The sequence below is a fragment of the Dasypus novemcinctus genome, chromosome 4 (genome assembly GCF_030445035.2).
Source record: "Dasypus novemcinctus isolate mDasNov1 chromosome 4, mDasNov1.1.hap2, whole genome shotgun sequence".
In the NCBI taxonomy this organism is placed as follows: Eukaryota; Metazoa; Chordata; class Mammalia; order Cingulata; family Dasypodidae; genus Dasypus; species Dasypus novemcinctus.
This window is the reverse complement of record NC_080676.1, coordinates 30744979-30768586: the sequence shown is the minus strand read 5'-3', so window position 1 is coordinate 30768586 and position 23608 is coordinate 30744979. Positions and strand designations below refer to the sequence as shown.

At 38.8% G+C, this 23608-nt stretch overlaps 2 protein-coding genes and 1 long non-coding RNA gene across 7 annotated transcripts in view; 1 reads left to right on the top strand and 2 right to left on the bottom strand.

Moving 5' to 3' along the window:
- Positions 1-2679: 2679 nt before the first annotated feature.
- On the bottom strand, positions 2680-5113 carry LOC131278196 (uncharacterized). Its single transcript, XR_009185458.1, has 2 exons — positions 4575-5113; positions 2680-4269 (listed from the first exon to the last, which is right to left on the bottom strand). It is a non-coding gene; the product is annotated as an uncharacterized lncRNA (long non-coding RNA).
- TRIM59 (tripartite motif containing 59) lies at positions 4578-22494 on the top strand. 4 transcript variants are annotated; one of them, XM_004462286.3, is made up of 3 exons: positions 4578-4832; positions 5741-5818; positions 19104-22494. In XM_004462286.3, exon 3 carries the CDS (start codon positions 19107-19109, stop codon positions 20316-20318), a length of 1212 nt encoding a protein of 403 aa, XP_004462343.1. In that variant the 5' UTR covers positions 4578-4832; positions 5741-5818; positions 19104-19106; the 3' UTR covers positions 20319-22494. The 4 variants fall into 4 exon arrangements, with proteins under 4 accessions (XP_004462343.1, XP_012382140.1, XP_004462345.1 ...); XM_012526686.3 differs by having other exon boundaries at positions 4600-4832; positions 5741-5814; XM_004462288.4 differs by having other exon boundaries at positions 4605-5058.
- Positions 22191-23608, bottom strand: part of SMC4 (structural maintenance of chromosomes 4) — a 39853-nt gene continuing 38435 nt past the window's right edge. For both annotated transcript variants that reach the window (XM_004462291.5, XM_023589910.3), the window contains exon 24: positions 22191-23188. In XM_004462291.5, coding sequence (XP_004462348.1) covers positions 23036-23188 — 153 coding nt within the window. In that variant the 3' untranslated portion in view covers positions 22191-23035. The remainder of the gene's footprint in view (positions 23189-23608) is intronic.

Sequence of the window (23608 nt, the reverse complement as noted above, 5' to 3'; positions counted from 1 at the left end):
ATGCGCGCAAGGAGTGCTGTGCCACGCAGGGGTGTCCCACGCGCAAGGAGTGTGCCCGGTAAGGAGAGCCGCCCAGCGCAAAAGAGTGCAGCCTGCCCAGGAATGGCGCCGCCCACACTTCCCATGCCACTGACAACAACAGAGGCGGACAAAGAAACAAGACGAAGCAAACAGACGCAGAGAACAGACAACCGGGAGAGGGGGGAGAATTAAATAAATAAATAAATCTTAAAAAAAAAAACAAAAAACACATTTTGACGCATTGCCACTAAGCATGGATTATAGTTTACATTGTAGTTTACACTCTCTCCCATTCAACTCTGTAGGTGATGGCCAGATATATAATGGCTTGTATCTGTCATTGTGATGCCATTCAGGATGATTCCCAAGTCCTGAAAATGCTCCCCTCCCCCCCATTATACCTGATTTTTCCTCTCTCTAACCCTAGAACATCCACGGGTCACTGCCTCCACAACAATGGCATTTTCTCCATTGCTAGAATTTCAATAAGTCTATAATAGGATACAAGTAAGTTTATTTTAGTCCATAGTTTGCTTCCCAATCCTGAGGACTCTGGGACATGATGCCCACTCCACCATTAATTGAGGGGGCTTCAATCCTATACATCTGATGGATGGGACTCTCTTGCTTGCAGTTGCAGGCCCTCTTGGTTCCTTGGTATGTTGTTTATCCAAAATCTCCTCTCCATTTGTTGTCCTGGATGAGTCCATTGAACTGCAGAATAGGTGTTGCAACTCCATTGAGATTTAGGGCTCAGCTGGCACATGGACAGCCCAAAGATTTAAATCTCTTGCATGTACATTTACCAACTCTAGTACTAATTATAGGTTCAAATAGAAGGAAAGAAGAGTCATACATAGGGAAACCACTGCTGAGTCTAAGTCACACTGAGGGGCATAAATACCAGATTAGGGCCCACTGGCAAGGGACCAAACTCCTGAGTTGTCTGCTCTTACAATAGTGTCTGGGGGTCTCCATATCCCTGAGGAGCTTTTAATTATTGGGGTAGTATCTACTTTGGCTGTCAATGAGATCCTGTTGAGATGTGCATAAGCACTACCTCTGGGATGGCCTCCTGACTCACTATGATGTCTCTTAGCCATACAAACTTATTTGTCTTTAGCATTTCCCCCTTTAGGTCAAGGTCTTTTTTTTTTTTTTTTCTTTTCCAGATGCATGTTTGTTGGTACTTGGCAGCAATCCCTTGGTGTCAGGGAGGTTCATCCCCAGGAGTCATGTCGCACACTCGGGGGGACACCCTCCTAGGAATCTTTCATTTCAGTTATTGTGGTCTTCCACTCCAGTAGTTCTGTTTGGTTCCTTTTAAAAATTTCTGTCTGTTTATGAATACTCTCATGTTGCTTATTCGATGTTTTTCTTATATCCTTTATTTCTTTCTCTGTATTTTCCTTCATTTCCTTGAGCATTTTTAAGATAACTTTTAAAAGGCTTTGTTTGGTGTGTCCACATTCTTGTCTTTTTCATTGGTGTTTTCTGGATTTTAATCCTCTTCCTTGGATGGGCCATGATTTCATATTTCTTTTTTCTTATACTCTTTTCTTGTACACTGTACATTTTAGTACTTTCAATGTTAACTCCGGGATTTACTGCTTGAGATGTCTGTGTCTTGGTTTTGTAACCAGCTGGTGAGATGACAGAAATTTTCTAGAGCTTCAGCTCTCTATAAGGAAGTTCTGCCCAAGGCAAATGTAGTGTGCCATGTTTCCCCTGTCTTTCTGGGTTTCTGTCTTGTCCTAGAATTTCACTTGTTAGGTGTTTTTGGAGTCCCCATGTTTACAGGAGTTTGGTTGTCCCCTCTGTTTCCCATGAGGGAAACACCTCTCCCAGGTGTCTGAAGCTGACAGGCCACTTTCCTAGAACAGCCTCTATACTTTTTTTTTTTTAACACTCCTTTCATTGTCTCAAGCTGCTTTTGCCTGGAGGGCAAATTCTAGGAGGAGGACACAACTGAGAGGACTTTCCTAAGTCAGTGTTTCCCAGCCAAAGCAGGCTTAGGGAACCACAAACAGGGCAACTGGCTCCCAAGTGGCCTGAGGAGGGGAATCAGGAAGGGTGCCAAGATCTTCTCTGATGGCTCCCCAACCTGAGCTTTCCTTGACTGCTCAGCAAATGCAATCCTTCACATACTGTTCCCTGCAGTCCCGAGGAAGCACAGTATCTGTAAGTCTCTATCACCAGCACCACTGTCTGGGCTGGATTGAAACAATCACTGCCACCTCCTTTGTCCTTTTAGTTTGAAACGGTGGCTACAATTAGAACCAGGCCCCTAGTGATCTGAATTTGCTAATCAAAAGCCATGATCATTGATTGGTCATGCCAACCTCAGTTTTGGGGAAGAGGATATTTATCTTCCTTTTTGTCACCAGTGAGCTAGCATGGGACTAAGCTCCACAGAAGCCTGCTAAGAGAATGGGGATGGGCATCAGTAGCCATCACATGGAGTTATTTACTGTTCTTTACTGTAATTTATCAGCCTCTTCCTCCCACTCTTACCTGAATGCTGTAGTGTTCTTGTAGCCTCTGAAATTTCAAAATAGTTGTTTCAGATAGTTCCTGACTGCTTAATAGTTATTTTGGTAGAAGGACTGAGTACTGGAGCTTTCTACTTTGCCATCCTCCCATAACAGAGAATCTCAGTTTGATGTACTCACAAGTTCAATGTCTGCCTGGGCCAACATTGCCACCTCACAATATAATGTTTTGAGAGCAAGTAAAAATGCTATCAGAGAGGGGAGTGGATGTGGCTCAAGTGGTTGAGCTCCCGCCTCCCACAAGGAGGTTCTGGGTTCTGTTCCTGGTGCCTCCTAAAGAAGACAAACAACATAGAGCAAAAGCAATGAGAAAAAACAATGAGCAGACAATGAGCAAACAGATAAGGGAGCCATGGGGTGGCTCAAAATACACAGTAAATGGGGGGTGGGGGGTATATGGGGACCTCATATTTTTTGAATGTAACATTAAAAAAATAAAGACAAAAATAAATAAAAAATAAAATAAAATAAAGCATTGAGTGTCATAAAACCTTAATAAAAAAGTTTAAAAAAACACAATATGCAGTAAATGTACTCACAATACACAGTAAAACAACGTCCATACAGTTTTATTTAACACAGCAGAAAATAAGATGACTTTTAAGTAAAGTTGTTACCATAAGGATGGCTTTTTCCAACAGACAGGCCTGCCTGAGCCTGTGCTACAAAGGACAAATATTTCTTTTATTATGAAGGTGATTTATTGTGAGTGCATGAGCAAGGAACAGGGGGAATCTTCCCAAATCCAGTTCAAAGTTAGAATGGGAACTAGGGTTTTTATAGGTGAAAGGAATGGGGTAGGGGAGAGGAAAAACAAGTGATGTCTGGGGGCTTCTGAGGAGAATATGTGCAATTTCTCAGTCTTGTGTTGTATTAAGCACAACCAATTTGCCCTTGATTTCAGGGGCTAATAAACCACAGTTTAGACATAGTTATGCAAGAGTAGTAGAGCCTTCACAGCTCCTTTCTCAGACAACCGCTCAAGGATATCAAACTTTCTGTCTGGGAAAAAGTTACAGATTTATTCCATTCTCTCTGGTTTTGCTCTGAGACATTATCTTATTCCTGTAAGCAAAACTGAGATGGTCTTAGTATCCTTCAGGGACCTAAGTGCAAAGAATAAACTTGTAAAATTAGATTAATAGAAAACCAGCTCAATTTGTTTTAGAATTTTCAAAGCTGCTTAAGTCAAGAAATTTTAATAAGCATTTTCCAGATATCACAGGGAATTTGTGATAAGACAAGAGTATGTCTCGAGCTTTAGCTGGATAAAATTTCTCAAGAAAAAAAGGAAAAGGACTGCTGAACTGCATGTTTTCTGATTCCAGGGTGTTGGGAAGTTTTTAGAAAAAGAACTTGGTAAAAGCGTTGAATTGAAAATCAGGAATTCTGGGCAACAGCTGTCATCACTTGGCATAAATTTCACGAAGTGGAAAAATGGGGATGGAAAAGCAGGAAGAGATTGAGGGACTTCGTTCCAAATGATCACTAAGGCTCCTACTAGGTCTCAGAGTTAGCGCGCTTTAACGACGAGAGTTCCAAGTTATTAGAAGCCCCCTCTTACGTCCAGCCAAGTTTTCTGGTACAAACTCACCTCCAGAATCTGTACACGAAAGGAAACTCCAGCCCCAAAGAGGATGGAATTTGTTCAAGGTGGGCAGTGTTGGTGTGCGTGTATCCTCGGAAGGGTGGGGACCTGTGACGTAAGAGTAGGCTTTAAAGTCTAGAATAGGAAGGTAAACAGCCTGGCTTAACGTTAAAAAATAGTCCCGTGAATATTTCTTTCAGAAACCGTTTGCCGCCCGGATTTAGGCGCTGGCCCCGCCTTTCCCGAGGCCACTCGCGCTTTCCCGCTCCCCTACGCGCGATCCCAGCCCGTGAACCAAGATTGCCGAAAGCCCTCACTGCCCGACGCGCTTCCCGAGGAGCGACTGGCAGCCCGCGCCTAGTGCGCAAGCGCTGACTAGTCGCGAGGCAATCCGGCAGCCTTCCCGACCTCACCTCAGCTTCGACTGGCGCGGCGGCCGGTTTACTTTCGAACAGCGACCCGCTCCCTTTGCCATTGGCGGATTTGCTCAATTGAATATCTCCCGGACACTGCGCCTGCGTCCCCAGCCTCCGCGAGGCCCCGCCGGGTCTGGGCACCTGAAGTCTTTCCGAGCGGAGGAGGGCGGGGGCGCCGGTTGGCTCTCTCCTCCGCCGGCGGCTTGCGGAGCTGCGTTTCTTTCTTGGAGTTGCCGGGCCTCCCCGCTCGCCGCGGTGAGTGTGCGGACCTTCTCTCCAGTCAAGAAGACAGCCCCGTTTCTGTTCTTGCCCTGTAGCTCAGGCTGGGATCCTGCCTGTGTTTGGCGGAGAGTCGTGGGGGCTTGATGGCGAAGCCTCGAGTCCCCCATCGCTGTCGTCCAGGGGTGGGAGTTGGGGCAGCGCCTTTATCCCGCGCGGGGACGGAGTAGCGTGTCTGCGGCGGAGCAGCCGTTCGCGCGGGGTGAGCGGAGCGGGACGCCGCGGAGCTGCTCGGCTCGGTCGCGGGAGTGCGGGGCGGGAGGGAGCCGAGGCGGCGGAGGCTCTTCAGGAGGGAGGCTGGAGACAAACTGTTGTAAACCTGCGGGGGATGGAAAGGTACTGCCATTTTGCGTGGCTTTGGGTGAGATCCTTACAGGAAGGTATAATAATTATGCCCATTTTACTGATCGGTGACCTCAGTTTTTGAGAGGCGTTAGCTGAAACTGACCCACGGTCCAGATGGCAGAACTGAGATGTGAACAAATGTGTATATGAGAAAAATGTAATTAATATTAGCTTTGAGCTGGCAAAATCTTTTTGCTTGGGTAGATGGTTCTTAACTTTCCAGCTCATTTTAAGGCCTCCAAAATGACCTCGCCTGTTTATTCCGTCATCACCATTATTGGTTAATATTCTCAAGAGCTCATAAGGTCATTGACGCTTTAAAAAATGTCCTTTGTGACAATTTATATTTGGCCACAGGATTTTCAGGGTACAAGTGATACCTCTACTGCTGCTCCAACAACTGTCACTAGTCTGAAAATACGAGGTATAGGTAAACATTAAATACTCAAAAACAATAACTACTCATATGGCATCGTATCGAATGTGTTTTTTGAGCAAGTAAATCTAAATCATTAAAGATAAAATTATTTTTATTTTAGGATAAGAATAAAAGATTCAGTATAAGTTGGACAAGATAAGATATATTCATTCCCAAAGCTTGGAGATCGATAAAGTAGGTAAGAAATTTCCAGTGCCTTTTTACTAAATGTATAATTTAAACAGGTGAACTTTTAAAATAAAAAAAATATGTATAGTATATGCTGGTGGTATATAAAATTCAAACCATGTAGAAGGAGCATGAAGTGAATAGTAAACAACTCTCTTGTCTGATCTATTGCTTACAGGTAGTCACTGTTAACTCCTCTGAGAATTTTAAAAGGATGTGAACATCTTAAATACACACAAATGATTTTTATATATGGATTTGCAGATTACATTTATTACTTCAAATAACTGCATATTTTTCATAATGTCTGTACATTACTGATCTACTGTATTCTTTTTTAATCATCAGATAGTAATGTTTTGAAGAAATGTGCCACCATTTAATCTGGCAAGGTGAAATTTTGATTTTAGAAAATATTGGCTTTGACATCACCATACACATACATTATGCTAATGTTTTCCATCAAATATATTTTCAATCTGTGAAATATAAAAAAAAACAAATAAAGCCTCAATTTTTCACATCAGTTCCTACTTAAGTTACACTGTAGTTTCACAAACTAAAAAGTTCGTGGGAACTGAGGTTGTTAAAGCAAAGGAAAATAGTACAAATGGGCAGAGTTCAAACCAGATATGACCATACGACTTTTTTCTTTTAACTTGAAAATGTTATGGTGATCCTTCATTATTTTTTTTTTTGTATTTGTAAGATGTCTTATGTATGTACATAGATGGTACAATTGTAGTACTACTTAAGTCTTGAATTGAGTGAAATGTGTTTCTCTTTATCGGTTAAGGCCAATAAGATGTGAGCCCTAATCTGGGTGGTGGCACCTCCTGAATTTTCCCAAACATATAGCTGACTCACTGAGTCCTGAGGCAAGTCATCTAACTAGGTGATAAATATAATTTCTCTTCAGAGGATGTGAAAGGTAATGAATGTTTCATAAACACTCATATTTAGAGATGAAAGGAAAGTGTTAGTGAACTAAAACTTAAAAATAGCTTTAACAGAAGAATGATAATGATATCTTTGATACTTTTTTTAAAAAAAATATTATTTATTTCTCCCCCCCCACCCCAGTTGTCTGCTGTCTGTGTCCATTCGCTGTTTTCTTCTGTGCTTGTTTGTATTCTTGTCAGCGGCATCGGGAATCTGTGTCTCTTTTCGTTGTGTCATCTTCTGTGTCATCTCTCCGTGTGTGCAGCGCCATTCCTGGACAGGCTGCGCTTTTTTCGCACTGGGTGGCTCTCCTTACGGGGCGCACTCCTTGTGTGTGGGGCTCCCCTACGCGGGGGACACCCCTGCGTGGCACGGCACTCCTTGTGTGCATCAGCACTGCACGTGGGTTAGCTCATCACACGGGCCCATGTGGTAGGCAGATGCTCTATCAGGTGAGTCACATCCGCTTCCGCTTTGATACTTCTTAATTCTCTATCATCTGTTGTCAATGCTCGCCCATCCATAGTTTATGCTATTTAGGACTTTATGTGCCAGATAATATGGAGAATCCATAGGAGATCAGCCTTCTGGAGAAAGGATTCCTTAAAAAAATTTGGAAATTCAGATGTGTGTTTTTGAGGCTTAGACATCAGAAATTAGTGAAATAATTTATAAATAGGTGATTTAGCCTCAGATTTCTTTCTGAAAAGATTTTTATGCTCAAATTTCTTGGTGACTTTTAAAAGGGAAGTAGGGAATCTTGAAATAAGTTACAAATATTTATTTGGGCTTTTATTACTGGATGAAAACATATATTCTGTGGGCTACTTTTATTTTTAACTTTTTGCTTTTTAATAGCATAAAAATACTACAAATTGATTTCTTGGCCGATAAAATGAATACCATAAAATGGGTTGTCTTAACAACAGGAATTATTGGCTCAAGGTTTCAAAGGCTAGAAGGATTGCTTCCTCCTGGGGTCAGTACCTTCTGGCTCACCAGCAATTTTTGGGCTTCCTTGGCATTTCAGTCCTATGGCAATGCACATGGCAGCGTCTTCTTTTTCTTCCTGGTTCAGTTGACTTCAGCTTCTGCCTGCTCTCCACTGCTGCTTTCTCTGTGGCCTTCTCTATAAGGCCTCCAGTAATAGGATTAAGACCCAATCTAATTCAGTTGAGCCACACCTTAACAGAAGTAACCTCATCAAAAGGTCCTATTTACAATGAGTTCACACCCACAGGAATAGATTAAAATGAATAACATATCTTTCTGGGGTATAGAACTCTAGCCCTACCAGATACCAAAACATTATATTATAGCTAAAAGGTGGTGGTACTATAAAGAATAGAGAGAGCAATGAAACAGACCAAGGTATTACTCAAATTTAGTGCATAATAACAATGGCCTTTTAAATCTGAGCGAAGATTGGACTACTTGATAAATAGTTTGGAGACATTTGGCTGTATTTTGGGGAAGATATTTAAGTTAGATCTCGGGAAGTGGATGTGGCTCAACAGATAGAGCATCTGCCTACCATACAGGAGGTCCAAGGGTTAGATACCCAGGGCTTCCTGTCTTGTGTGGTGAGCTGGCCCATGCGCAGTGCTGATGCATGCAAGGAGTGCTGGCCCATGCAGGGATGCCCCCACATAAGGGTACCCCCCACGCAAGGAGTGGCCCCTGTGCAAGAAGAGCTGCCCCATGCGAAACCACAGCCCACCCAGGAGTGGTGCCACACACACAGAGAGCTGACATAGCAAGATGATGCAACAAAAAGAGACACAGATCCCCAGTGCTACCTGATGAGAATACAAGCAGACGCAGAAGAACACACAGCGAATGGACACAGAGAGCAGACAACCAGGAGGGACGGGGAGAGAAATAAATAAAAATAAATAAATCTTAAAAAAAAAAATTAAGTTAGAGCTCTACTTTACCAAAAACAAAAGCAACTTCCAGATTAAAGATGGAGATAGAGATACAGAACAAAACTGTTAAAGTACTAAAAGAAAATATGAGGCTATGTTTATAATAAAGTGTCGTAGTAGCCTTAATTAAAATGCATAAACCATGAAAAAAAACCTTTGATTATAGGAAAGTTATCTGTACAAAACAGTTAAAGGCAAGTGGCACACAATATGGAAATTGCAGATAAAGGGATTAATAATAATAGCTAGAATATATAAAGACCTATAAAGTAGTAAAAGAAGAAAAAAAGGCACCACTCCAGAAAAGAGGAACTATTAATGACAGGGAAATAAAAGTTAAACAAGAGTGAAGTTCTCTCCTCAAAAAGAAAAATGGTAACAGCATGAAAAAATGGGTGTGTGTAATATAAGTTGGTATACCCTTTTTGGAGGACACTGAGGTTTAAATGCTTATACCCTTAGCCTGATGCTTCTATTTCTAAGTATGGATATTAGAGAAAAAGTTGAAATTGTGCATAGAGAAGTGATGAATAATGAAATAGTCAAAATTACTTATTGAGCAACTGCTGTATTTTATATATATATATATAGTAACTGTATACATATTGGATAGAAACAGTGTATGAAATTGCCTGCCATCCCCCTGTGTTCTAGTTTGCTAAGCTGTTCACAAAGCAGATACCATAAAATGGGGTTGGCTTTTAACAATGGGAATTTATTAGCTTACAAGCTTACAGTTCTGAGGGTGTGGAAATGTCCACATCTTTTTTATTTTTTTAAAGATTTATTTATTTATTTCTCCCCCCCCCCCCCCCACCCTGGTTGTTTGTTCTCTCTGTCTATTTGCTGCATCTTCTTTGTCCGGTTCTGTTGTTGTCAGTGGCACGGGAATCTGTTTCTTTTTGTTGTATCATCTTGCCATGTCAGCTCTCCATGTGCGTGGCACCATTCCTGGGCAGGCTGCACTTTCTTTCGCGCTGGGCGGCTCTCTTTACGGGGTGCACTCCTTGCACGTGGGGGACACCCCTGCGTGGCAGGGCACTCCTTGCGCGCATTAGCGCTGCGCATGGGCCAGCTCCACACGGGTCAAGGAGGCCCAGGGCTTGAACTGCGGACCTCCCAGGTGGTAGACGGACGCTCTAACCACTGGGCCAAGTCCAACGCCCAAATCTTCTTCCTGAAGATGGGGTGTGGATCCTGGACTCCTCTGTCATGTGGCATGGCACATACATGGTGGCGTTTGCTGGTGTCTCCTTTCTCCTCCATGTTTGATTCCTTTCACTTTCTTGCTTCTATGACTTTCCCTCTTTTTGTCTGAGTTTTGTAGTCTTACAAAGGACACCAGTAAGAGGATTAAGATCCACCCTGAACAAGGTGGGTCACATCTTAAGGTCCTACTCACCAAAAGATCCTACTTGCAATCCATTCCACACCCACAGGAATGGATTAACTTTAAGAACATACTTTTCTGGGGTACATACAGTTTCAAACCATCACACCCTCAATCAGTACTATATAGTGTAACTTTTAATTCTTGGCAATTGAATGGCTAAAAAAAGTATTTTTTTAAAACGTGCATTTTAAAAATTACTGAATTTGGAAATTTTAAAGAAATGTGATTGTACTGTTTTTTTTTCCCATTGGTAATTGAGTGAATTATGTTAATATTTTTATTCATTTCTGGAAAGAACCTTATTTGGTACTTTCAATGTACTCCTAAATTTGTTTTTGCTAATATTGCATTTAGGATCAGTATCCATTTTATTTTATTTTATTTTTTAACATTAGGCTATTTTTAGTTTGTATGGTCATTGTTGGGTTTGAAATCGCATTATATTGTCTTCAAAGCAGTTTGCAATCTTGTATTCCATCCTTGTATTCTGAAACAGTTGAAATTATATCTGAAAGTCTTCCTTGAACATTTTGAAAGAATTCGCTGGAGAAGCTTTCTCCCTGTTCCCCCATTGTTTTTCAGAGTAGTACTTTTCCAATTTGTAAAACTTTCGCATGTCTTGTTTTACCTGCTGGGGTTAGTTCTGGTAATTTGAACTAATTTAGAGAATAATTCATTTTCTGTATGTTTTGAAGTATATTAGCCTATAGTTATGCAAGGTATTCTGTATAATTTTGGCATTTTCTATCTTTGGTTTATTTCCTTTTACCAGTGGTAACTTTCTATTTGCTGTTTCTTCTTTTTTCCACTTGATTAAGATAGTGTATTTGTCTATTTCTGTGTCATAAATTATCCTGAATCTTTAGCAGCTTTAAAACAACAAATATTAGTTTCTGTGGGTCGGAAATCTAGGTGCAGGTTAGCTGAGTGCCTCTGTCCCAGAGTACCTCATGAGGCTGCAGTCATCATTGTACTTCATTAGGCCTGACATTTCTACTTCCAGGCTTATGAAGTTGTTGGCAGGCTTCAGTTCCTTGTGGGCTGTTAGACTAAAAGCATTAGTTCCTTGCCACAGAATGTGTACTTCTCCATAGGTTTGCTGACGTAATAGTAGCTTGCTTCGCCCAGTGAGTAATCTAAGACAGAGGGAGAGAGAGCCGGACCACCGCAAATGGAAACTGTGATCTTTTCTAACCAAATCTTGGAAGTGATATCTTATCACTCCACTGTATGCTGCTTGTTGGAAGTAAGTCAGTAGGTTCATTCAGCCCATACTCAAGGGGAGGGGATTACAAAAGGGCATGAATACCAGGAGGGTAGGGATCATTGGGGGCCATCTTTGAGGCGCCTATCATAGCTAGCTAAAGAATCAACTCTTGGATTTATCACTTTTAGTGCTTTTCTGTTTTTAATTCTTGATTTTTTTCACTTATCTTTAATTATTTTCTTGTTTTTCTTAGATTTATGGTTCTTTTTTGTCTTTTTTAAAACTTTTTAGTTGAATCTTCATTTTATAGTTCTTTTTGCTTTGTAACAAAAGTGCCTGGCCTCAGCTCTGGCCTATATATATATACTTTTCCTTAATAGATTTTGCTAAGAGTATTTTTATTGTTTCACATGAATAAATTACATCTTGGCTGGATACAGAATTCCTAGGCCATATCCTTTTCCTGCCATACCCTATACCACATTGTTTCATTGTCCTTTAGCATTCCTTGTCGCTTTAGAAATATTCTGGATCTCTGTTGCTGTGTTGCTTTGTAACAAACAACCCCACTACTTAGTGGTGTAAAACTATTATTTCTCAGAATTTGATTGTCTGAGTTCTGCTAGGGTAGTTCTTGCTTGGGTTTCACGTACTCATAGTCAGATAGTGGCTTGGGCTGAAGGCATCCTAAAGCTTGGCTACCTGGATGTCCAAGATCTTTTCTTTACTCACAGTTGGGCAACTTAGTGCTCCTCTACTAGTCCTCTCTCTCCAGCAGAGATGCCTGGACTTACATAATAAAGGGTTATATCCAGAACTGGCATAGCATCACTTATAGAGCATCTTATTGATCAAAATGGTCACATGGTATGCTCACATTTTTTTTTGGAACTGATTCCACCTTTTGATTAGAGGGTAGAAACAAAGTCACTTTACAGAAGGGCATATATGGTAAATTACTGTTGTGAACATCTTTGGAAATTACAATATCTTAGAGGAGAATCTGAGACCATTATTTTCTTTTTCTTTTCTAGGTAACCTACTTTTATTCTGCTTGGATGCTTCTAAGACGGTCTTTCTCTCCTCCTTCCCTCCCTCCCTTCCTTCCTTCCTAACTTGTTTCTAGGATTCTGCACAGTTGTCCTGGACTTTGTTACACTGTTATCCTGGTGTGAATTCTTGCTATTCTCTCTACAGTAGAAATAGAAGAAAATAAGAAGCTTCTTTTATGTTAAAAAAGCAATTTGAGATATATATTCACATACCGTACAGTCTATCCAAAGTGTATATTCAGTGGCTTTTGGTATAATCACAGAGTTAGAGCTGTGCAGTCATCACCATAATCAATTTTAGAGCATTTTCATGACTCCAGAAAATCCCTACCCCTTAGCAGTCACCTCTCAAACCCTCTATATTTCCCTCCTGTACATAATTGCTAATCTAATTCCATCTTTATAAATTTATTTATATTTTATATAAATGGATTCAAACAATGTGTAGTACTTTGTGTCTGGTTTTTTTCATTTAGCTTAATTTTTTTTTAAACAATGGATGGAAAAATTAATATATTACTATTCAAAACAGTCCATAGTTGGCTTCAGGTGTGTTTTTACCAATATACTCCCCTATTATTAACACCTTTTAATATTAATGTACATTTGTTGTAATTCAAGGAAGAGAATTCTTATATTTGTACTATTGACTGCATGCATCATCCATAACAGGATTCACTGTGCTATACAGTGCTATGTTTCATTATCTACTTTCCTACTAGTGACAAATATAACCTTGAAACTTTCCCTATCAACCACAATCACACCCATATATCAGCACCGTTAATTATACTCAATATGATGTGCTCCCATCATCTCTATCCATTTCCAAACATTTACAATCAACTTTATTTCCCTTCTTCTTACAGGTAAATAATAGTTCATCATATAGATAGACTACATTTTGTTTATTCATCAGTTGATGGATGCTTGGGTTGTTTCCATCTTTTGGCAATTGTGAATAATGCCGCTATGAACTTTGGTGTACAAATGTCTGTGTCCCTGCTTTCAGTTCTTCTGAGTGTGTACCTAGTAGCGGGATTGCTGTATCATATGGTAGTTCTATACTTAGCTTCCTGAGGAACTGTCAAACTCTTTTCCACAGTGGCTGTACCATTCTGTATTCTTACCAATAGTGAATAAGTGTTCCTATTTCTCTATAACCTCTTCAACACTTGTAGTTTCTTTTTAATATCGGCCATTCTAATAGGTGTGCAATGATATCTCATTGTAGTTTTGATTGATTTGCATTTCCCTAACAGCTAGTGATGTTGCACATCTTTTCACGTGCTTTTTGTTGTTGTTGCGTCACCTTGCTGAGTTGGCTCTTCACGGCGTTTGCGGACTGGTGGCTCTCCACAGCGCTTGTGGGTGGGGTGGCACTCTGCGGTGCTTGTGGGTGACCCTGCATTCATAAGGAAGCCCCGGGACGCGAACCCAGGGCCTCCCATATGGTAGATGGGAGCCCAACTGATTGAGCCACAGCCGCTTCCCTTTTCATGAGCTTTTTAGTCATTTTCCAAATAGATTTTTGGAAAAATAACTATTCAAGTCTTTTGCCTTTATTTATATATTTTTATTTTTTTTGCGGTACCAGGGGCCAGGAATTGAACCTGGACCTTGTATGTGGGAAACTGGCACTCAACCACTGAGGTACATCAGCTTCCCTGAGTTGGTTTTATCATTTGTTTTGCTTGTTGTTTGTTTTTGTTCTTTCAGGAGGCCCTGGGAACTGAACCTGGGGCCTCCCGTATGGGAGGCAGGTGCTCAATGGCTTGAGCCACATCTGCTCCCTCTTTTGCCCATTTTTAAATTGGGCTTTTTGTCTTTTTTATCATTGAGTTGTAGGATCTCTTTATATGTAATGGATATTAAATTGTTATTGAATATGCGGCTTCCAAATATTTTCTCCATTGATTAGGCTGCCTTTTCACCTTCTTGATAATGAATTTTGAAGCACAAAGTATTCATTTTTGAGGAGGTCCCATTTATCTATTTTTTCTTTTGTTGCTTGTGCTCTGAGTGTAAAGTCTAAGAAACCACTTCCTACCACAAATCTTGAAGATGCTTTCCTACATTTTCTTCTAGGAGTTTTATGGTCTTGGCCCTTACATTTAGGTCCTTGATCCATTTTGAGTTGATTCTTGTGTAGGGAGTGAGATAGGGGTCCTATTTCATTTTTTTGGATATGGATATCCAGTTCTCCCAGCACTGTTTGTTGAAGAGACTGCTCTCTTTCATTTGGGGTGGTCTTGGCAGCCTTGTCAAAAATCAGTTGAGGGAAGTGGACTTGGCCAATGGATAGGGCATCCACCTACCACATGGGAAGTCCGTGGTTCAAGCCATGGGCTTCCTTGACCCATGTGGAGCTGGCCCATGTGCAATGCTGATGCGCGCAAGGAGGGCCGGAAGAATCCCATGCGCAAGGGGTGTGCCCCGTAAGGAGAGGTGCCCAGCGCAAAAGAAAGTGCAGCCTGCCCAAGAATGGCACTGCACACACGGAGAGCTGACACAAGAGGATGCAAAAAGAAACACAGATTCCTCGTGCTGCTGATAAGGATAGAAGCGGTCACAGAAGAACACAGGGAATGGACACAGAGTAGACAACTGGGGGGGAGGGAAGGGGAGAGAAATAAATAAACCTTTAAAAAAAATTCAATTGACCGTAGATGTAAGGGTTTATTTCTGAACTCTGTTTGATTCCATTGGTCAATATGTCTATGTTTATGTCAGTACCATGTTGTTTTTACCACTGTAGCTTTGTAATGTTCTTTAAAGTCAGGAAATGTGAGTCCTCCAGCTTCATTCTTCTTTTTCAAGATGATTTTTGGCTATTCAGGGGCCCTTACTCTTCCAAATAAGTTTGATAATTGGATTTTCCATTGCTGCAAAAAAGGCTGCTGATAATCTGATTGAGAATGCATTAAATCTGTAAATCAGTTTGGGTAGAAGTGACATCTTAAAAATATTTAGTTTTCTAATCCACGAACTTGGAATGACCTTCCAATTATTTAGGTCTTCTTTGATACCTTTTGGCAGTGTTTCATAGTTCTTTGAATGCAGGTCCTTTACCTCCTTGGTTAAATTTATTCCTAAATATTTGATTCTTTTCGTTGCTATTAAAAATGAATTTTTTTAATCCCCTTGATTTCCTCCTCTGATTGCTCATTATTAGTATATAGAAACACTTCTGAAATTTTGCATGTTAATCTTGTACCTGCCACTCTCCTCAATCTTTTTATTAGCTCTAGCAGCTTTGTTGTGGATTTTTTGGACATTCTAGGTATAGGATCATGTCAGCTGCAAATAGTGAAAGTTTTACTTCTTCCTTTATGATTTGGATGCCTTTTCTTTTTCTTGCCTAATTGCTTTAGCTAGAACTTCTAGCACAGTGTTGAATGACTGTGGTGATGGTGGGCATCCTTGTCTTGCTCCTGATCTTAGTGGGAAAGCTTTTAGTCTTTCACCATTGAGTATGATGTTAGCTGTTGGCTTTTCTTTTATACCCTTTATCAGGTTGAGAAATTTTCCTTCTATTCATGTCTTTTGAAGTGTTTTTTAATCAAGAAAGGATACTGGATGTTCTGCATCAATAGAGATGACCTTGTGTTTTGTTCCCTTCAATTGGTTCATGTGGTGTATTACATTATTTGATTTTCTTGTGTTGAACCACCCTTGCATACCTGAGATAAAACCTGCTTGATCATGGTGTGTAATTATTTTAATGTGCTGTTGGATTCAAGTTGCAAGTGTTTTGTTGAGGATTTTTGCATCTATATTCATTAGAGAGATTGGTCTGTAAATTATTTTATTGTTGTTTTTTTTAAAGGAGGTACTGGGGATTGAGTCTGGGACCTTGGATATGGGAAGCAGGCACTCAGCCACTGAGCTACACCTGGTCCCTCTTGTATCTTTATCTGGCTTTGGTATTAGGGTGATGCTGACTTCATAGAATGAGTTAGATAGTATTTCCCCTTTAATTTTTTGGAAGAGTTTGAGCAGGTTTGGTATTCTTGGAATGATTGATAGAATTCACCTGTGAAGCCATCTTGTCCTGGGCTTTGCTTTGTTGGGAGGTTTTAGATGACTGATTCAATTTCTTTACTTGTGATTGTTTTATTGAAGTCTTTTAGAGTCAGTGTAGGTGGATTTTGTGCTTCTAGGAAATTGTTCAATTCATCTAAATTGTGTAGTTTGTTGGTGAACATTTGTTCATGGTATCTTATCTTTTTTATTTCTATGGGGTCATTAGTAATGTCTTCCCTTTCACTTCTGATTTTATTTATTTGCATCCTCTATTTTTGGGCAGTCTAGCTAAGGCATTGTCAGTTTTGTTGATCTCAAAGAACAACTTTTGGTTTTGTTGATTCTCTTTTTTTCTTCCTTGTTCTTGTTTTCAAGTTCATTTATTTCTTCTCTAGTCTTCATTCTTTCTTTCCTTTTGCCTCCTTTGAGATTAGTTTGCTCTTTTTTTAAAAAAATTCTTCCAGGTATGTAGTTAGGCCTTTAATTTATATCTTTCTTCCTTTTTAATGTAGTGTTTAGGGCTATAAATTTCTCTTTCAGTATTCTTGTTCTATGTTGTGTGTGTTTTGATATGTTCTCATTTTCATTCTTCTTGAGATATTTACTGATTTCTCTTGTAATTTCTATTTTAAACCACTGATTAAGAGTGTGTTTAACCTCTATGTATTTGTGAATTTTTCAGTTTCTCTGCCTGCTATTCATTTCCAACGTCATTCCATTATGATCAGAGAAAGAGCTTTGTATAATTTCAGTCTTTTTAAAATTTATTAAGATCTGTTTTGTGGCCCAACATGTGGTCTATCCTGGCAAATGACCTATGAGCACTTGAGAATATATTTTGCTGTTTTGCAGTGCATAGCTCTCTATATATCTGTTAGGTCTAGTCATTTATCAGATTATTCAAGTTATGTATTTCCTTATTGATCCTCTGTCTAGGAGGCCAAAAGCTGTATAGTACCATCCTATGTCCTGCACTGTTGTTGGGGTGGCCCTCCTCATCTGCAGTAGCCCGCCAGTTAGGGACCAGACCAACTTGAAGCTGCTTGCCTCGAGGGTAGGAAATGGGTGCCAGGTGCCCTGGTGGCACAAGTTATAGTTTCTCACCAGGATTTCTGTCTTTTCCTCCTGACCCGGACCTGCCCACGGGCCAGGCCAATACGACAGGACGTCTCCTGTCCAACCAAGCTCGGGGATCTAGAAACAAAGCAGACGACACAGGAACGGGGACAAGAGACACGAAGAATGGAGGCAGGACAGGATTCTGATCAAGCCTCGTTTATTGGGGGTAAAACACAGGGATATATAGAGAGGGAAGGGAACGTGTACATAGGTGATAGGCTGGTTTTGCGGGTGGCAGACGTCCAAGGAGGGGATTGGCTGAAAGTTTGTGCCGGGTCTGCAGTTTCGCGCCTTGCGCATGCGTATTGCTGTGGTCACCTGAGTTGCAGCGGGAAGGGGAGAACAAAGAAGCAGGGAGGAAGAATAAGGAAATGACAGGGCAGATTTGTGAACTCCGCCATGTTGTGAGATCTGCTATGTTGTGGGAGGCTGTAAATAGGTCTCACAGCGGGTGGCTCCCTACATCCTCCTTCTTGTCCCTGGATGCTGCACATTATTTCCCGGATATCCAGAACCACAGAGAGTTGTTTTGGACAGTTTTGGGCTGTATACTCGCTGTTTTTGGAAGGGGAACAAGACCTAAACTAATGCACGGAGCAGTCAAGTTCAAATTAAGGCTTGAAGGATGATTAAGAGTTTAGTTTGGGACACAGTGAAGACAACGGAGTCAAGAATTAAAAAAGTTCTAAAGAGATAATTTGTTTATTAAAAGTGTAGTTAGTGGGGGAGTGGATGTGGCTCAAGTAGTTGAGCTCCTGCCTCCTACATGGGAGGTCCCAGGTTCAGTTTCGGGTACCTCCTGAAGAAACAACAAGCAAAACAAATGAGAAAACCAACTCAGGGAATCCGATGTGGCTCAGTAGTTGAGTGTTGGCTACCCACATACAAGGTCCTGGGTTCAATTCCCAGCCCCCAGTACCTCAAAAAACAACAACAACAAAACAATTTGGTGTAGAAAACTAAGACTTTGCAAGGACTAGCAAAACTTTTTTCTTTTCTAGAACTTCAAGTTAAAACTCTTGCTTTAAACAATTATGCCATGTTGGCCTGGGCCTTAAGCACACTAGTATTCCAGTTCAAGAAGCTAAGACATTAATAGTAATGTTTACTAGAGAAATTTAATAACTTTCTTTAGAAAGCATGAGCTGAGCCAACCTGGAGCATGTTTCCTCCTTTTGAATTAAAGAACATAATTTTGCTTAGCCTAATTTGTAAAGCTGTTTCTTAATAGAAATATTGAATCTTGCATTTTCTTATGTGTAGTTTATTTTAGTATCTTAGAATGTAAAAAGTTGCACAGAATTAAGCAGTTTCCAAACGAACACTTTGAATTTTATTACATAGAAACAAATTTAAATAACTGTGTTTATTATAAATTAATTGGAATTGTTTTGTGTAGGAAGATTTTTGACCTAAAGGGATAAGCTCTTAAAGATTATCATTCACTATTATATTTTATATTAGGAATTTACTTAAAAAGCTTCAATTTTACCTTAGTAAATAGCTTTACTGCCCTCTTTAATGACAGTCACAGTATATTAGTGGTTTGGGGGCTAATTTTTAGAACTTTAATATGTGCAGGTGTCTTTGTTATATGTATATTTAAAATACTTTTTTTTTCTTAACAGGAAATGCAGAATTTTGAGGATGAGTTAACATGTCCCATTTGTTACAGTATTTTTGAAGATCCTCGTGTACTACCATGTTCTCATACATTTTGTAGAAGTTGTTTGGAAAACGTTCTTCAGGCATCTAGTAACTTTTATATATGGAGACCTTTACGAATTCCACTGAAGTGCCCAAACTGCAGAAGTATAATTGAAATTGCTCCAACTGGTATTGAATCTTTACCTGTCAATTTTGCTTTAAGGGCTATTATTGAAAAGTACCAGCAAGAAGATCATCCAGATATTGCCACCTGCCCTGAACATTATAGGCAACCGTTAAATGTTTATTGTCTGCTAGATAAAAAATTAGTGTGTGGTCATTGCCTTACTATAGGTCAACATCATGGTCATCCTATAGATGACCTTCAGAGTGCCTATCTGAAAGAAAAGGACATGCCCCAAAAATTGCTTGAACAGTTAACTGACACACACTGCACAGATCTTACTCGTCTTATTGAAAAACTAGAAGAACAAAAATCTCATTCTGAGAAAATGGTCCAAGGTGATAAGGAAGTTGTTCTCCGTTATTTTAAAGAGCTTAGTGATACATTAGAACAGAAGAAAAAAATTTTCCTAACTGCCCTCTCTGATGTTGGAAATCTGATTAATCAAGAATATGCTCCGCAAATTGAAAGAATGAAAGAAATAAGAGAGCAGCACCTTGAATTAGTGACATTGATCACATCTTTGCAAGAAGAGTCTCCACTTAAATTTCTCGAAAAAGTTGATGATGTCCGTCAACGTGTGCAGATTTTGAAACAAAGACCACTTCCTGAGGCCCAACCTGTTGAAATTTATCCTCGTGTAAGCCAAATATTGAAAGAAGAATGGTGCAGAACAGAAATTGGACAAATTAAGAAAATTCTCATTCCTGAAATGAAAATTTCCTCAAAAAGGGTTACATGTTCCTGGCCTGATAAAGATGAAAAAGAAGTTGAATTTTTTAAAATTTTAAACATTGTTGTAGTTACACTAATTTCAGTGATACTGATGTTGATACTCTTTTTTAACCAACATATAATAACCTTCCTAAATGAAATCACTTCACTATGTTTTTCTGAAGTGTCTCTATCTGTTTACCAAATTTTATCTAACAATTTGGATACTTTAAAGGATATACTATGTCACACTTTATATTTGCTGAAGGAATTCATGTGGAAAATAGTTTCTCATTGAAAATAGAAATCTGCTTAAATAAGCTTATTCTGTGCAGCAGAGACTAACCTCTGCCAAATAAAGAATAGGGGTAGTATGGATAAATATAACAAATAGCAAATTAAACTTTATTAGTTGCAACAAATACATAGAAATGTTATACTTTTTGTACTTGGGTAAAAATGTGTCAAAGAAATGATTCTGTCTGAAACATGATTGAAATTAAGTCTTCATTAGAAAAATAAAAACTAGAACTTCATGATTTTTTAGTATAAATACATTATCCCATTTTTATTAACTCGATAGTTGACTTGCTATACAGTGATATTTAAACATTCTGGCACCAATATTTGGATCTGTTTGATCACACAGTTCTGATCTACATATTTAATATGTTTTAGATTTAAGAGCCCTAAAAAATTGTTCATGATTGACTTGAATCATTCATTCCCCCAAAAAAAGCTATTGCTTTTTTGGATAATCTAAGTATTAAGGAACCATATTCAAATACCTATCATACTCTGATTTGCTTAAGTTTGAGATTGTATTTGACTTAGTGTTTTAGTATGTACATTTATCAGTTCCTAGATATTTACAGAATTATGTTGGTGACATACTACATTCTTACTAGACTTTGGTGACCAAATGAACTATGAAAGAGCCTACCTATTAAGTCAAATTCTTTTGATTTAGTCCCCTTAACAGTGACTGAAGTTTTGAGGCTTATAGTAGGACTTTTGGGCTAGCACCCATGCAATGGGTAAATACAGTATCATTTGCTTTCCAGAAATCAAATGGGCTGTTACTCTTAGATCACATTTCTGAACCTTACCTAATTTAAAGATTTTCCATACCAGAGTAGTGCTCTTGGCCCTACAGAGTACATACAAGTTATGTTCAGTATTGCTATATATAACCAGGGAACTGGTTCTAAAAACAATCTTATGGCTTATCTTCTAAGAACAAGTCTTAACTGAAGTTTCTATTTTATTATCTTTGTCTTAATAGCTAAACACTATTCTCCCCATAATAGTTGTGTGCTAGATGTAGTCTGCTTCTGGTTCCAAATGGAATTAATACAGCCACCTTAAAACACCCTGACTGATTGACTGACTTAAAAATTAGCCATACCACAGACGTGCCATGCACTTTTGAGTAAATGTAAAGAGTATAGAGCACTGAAATATTGGCCATTACATATTAGGCACTTATTCTCAGTTCTAAAATGGGTACCAAACACACTCATTTTATTGATGAGACATGGGCACAGAAATAACTTCTCAAAGGTCATGTTGCTATAATGTAGGAAGAACAAAACCAGTGTAGTTTCCAGAGTTCATACTGACTTTAAAGGACTTCATTAAGATTAATTTTATTAAAATAGTTCCCAATCTATATTTAAGATTTATAGCTAAAAACTGAAGTAAATGCCTGTTAACACCATTTTAGGCTTACTGTTTTATCACTTGCTAGTTTAGACAATTTTTGATGAATTTTATTTAGTATATATAAGATTACATCATATCAAGTGTGTAAAGTAGATTATTCTTTATACATGGTTTTATCTTCTTACCAGGAAGATGAGATTTTTATGCTTTTTAGTATATAATCTTAACAGTATTTCTAAATTTTATGTGTAACAAAAAATATATTTTAATAAACTCAGTTTTGTATCTCATCAGTATTGAGAGTGGCTTAATAAGACATTCAAACTCAGGAGTGATAGTTTGGCATTTTCATGAGTTTTATGGTATTATGAACTATAAACCCCCGAGCTACTGTACCACTGGTTATCAAAATGTAGTCAAAGTACTAAATTCCATTTATTTATACATTGTATAACATATCCTAGTTTTCCTATATACAACCTTGACTTAAAACAATTGAGCATACTTAAGTTTCAGACTTTGCTTTATTTAAGTCCATACATTTACATTTTTACAATTTTAATGGCTATGTTGATATGAACTGGCCGATTTAGTAGTTAAACAGTGCTACACTAAATGGGGTAACTCAGTTTTAATTCCTCAGAATAAATGTCTAGAAACTGAATTAGATAGGGTAGGTATTTCTGTAGGTTTACAGAAATATCATGCATAAAATATAGAAAAATTTCCTATATACCACCCTATTATTAACACCTTGCATTAGTATGGTACATGTTACAATTCAATAAAAGAACATTTTTATAATTGTACTATTGACTGTGTAGTCCATCATTTATGATAGGGTTCATTTTGTTGTATAATCATCAAAATTACTTTTGGAAACTTTAGTTATGTTCAGATACTATTTTTGTTGGCTCTCTTGCAAGTCAGTTTTTAAAAAGTCAAATTTTAGAAAAGCATTTAAGATTTAAATTCTTGTCCCTTCAGTTTAGAATGACTTATGTCCACGGGGGTCAGCTGAACCTTGATCACACGATCCGGTTTAGAATTTTGAGTATCAACCAATGTCTTTTTTTTAGCTCTGCTGGTAGCAATTTGGGACTAAGAAATCAGCATCTTATTTTTGACACTGTCTGCCACTTAAAAAACTGTCAAAAGTCCCACAATCTCCTAGAAGCAGGTATGGAGAATACTTTATTAGACTTATCACGTCTTAAATTAACAGTATAAAATTCAAACCAATTTTGTGATACAGGTTAGAATATGTATTATACATTCCTTTACAAATATAGAAAGTAATACACCAAAACCATGCCGGTTTAGTCTCAGGAATCTTCAGTATAATCAAGTTTAGCAAAGTCCTTTAGATGCAATTTCTTTTGGGTTTACTGCAACACTTTTTGTTATGTTATATGTCTTGTAAATTCCAATAAGTCTATCTGAAATCTCAAACATATTATTTCGAAGAGAAATTATGATGAACTGGGCATTTTTTGTTTGTTCCTAGAATGAAATAATAAGAAACATTACATTATAATAAACATCCACGCTTTCACTTTCTTATTTTTGGGGGCAGTAAATTCAACAATATATCCACATACCAACATGAACAGAAATGAAGGAATGGATAATTCATCAAACAGTACTGGGCTCTGATAGGAATTTAAATGTTTTTGGAAGCAGAGTTGCCTAGTGGAAAATATCCAGGACAGAGCTAGGATTTGAACTCTGATCTGCTACTAATTTGCATCATCAAGTTCTATTTTACCTCCCCGAAATGGAAATACTTGGTTCAGATAAAGGACCTAATCCATTTTGTGATCACAGGACTAGAGAATAAGAAAAGCCCCAAAGTGAGGAATAAGTCAAAGAATTTCATGTGTAAGTTAAGGGACCGTAAAATTGAGAAAGCAAACCACTGAG

Bases quoted from the DNA above. Each gene is read 5' to 3' on its own strand.
- TRIM59 (XM_004462286.3), top strand. From the start codon at position 19,107: ATGCAGAATTTTGAGGATGAGTTAACATGTCCCATTTGTTACAGTATT.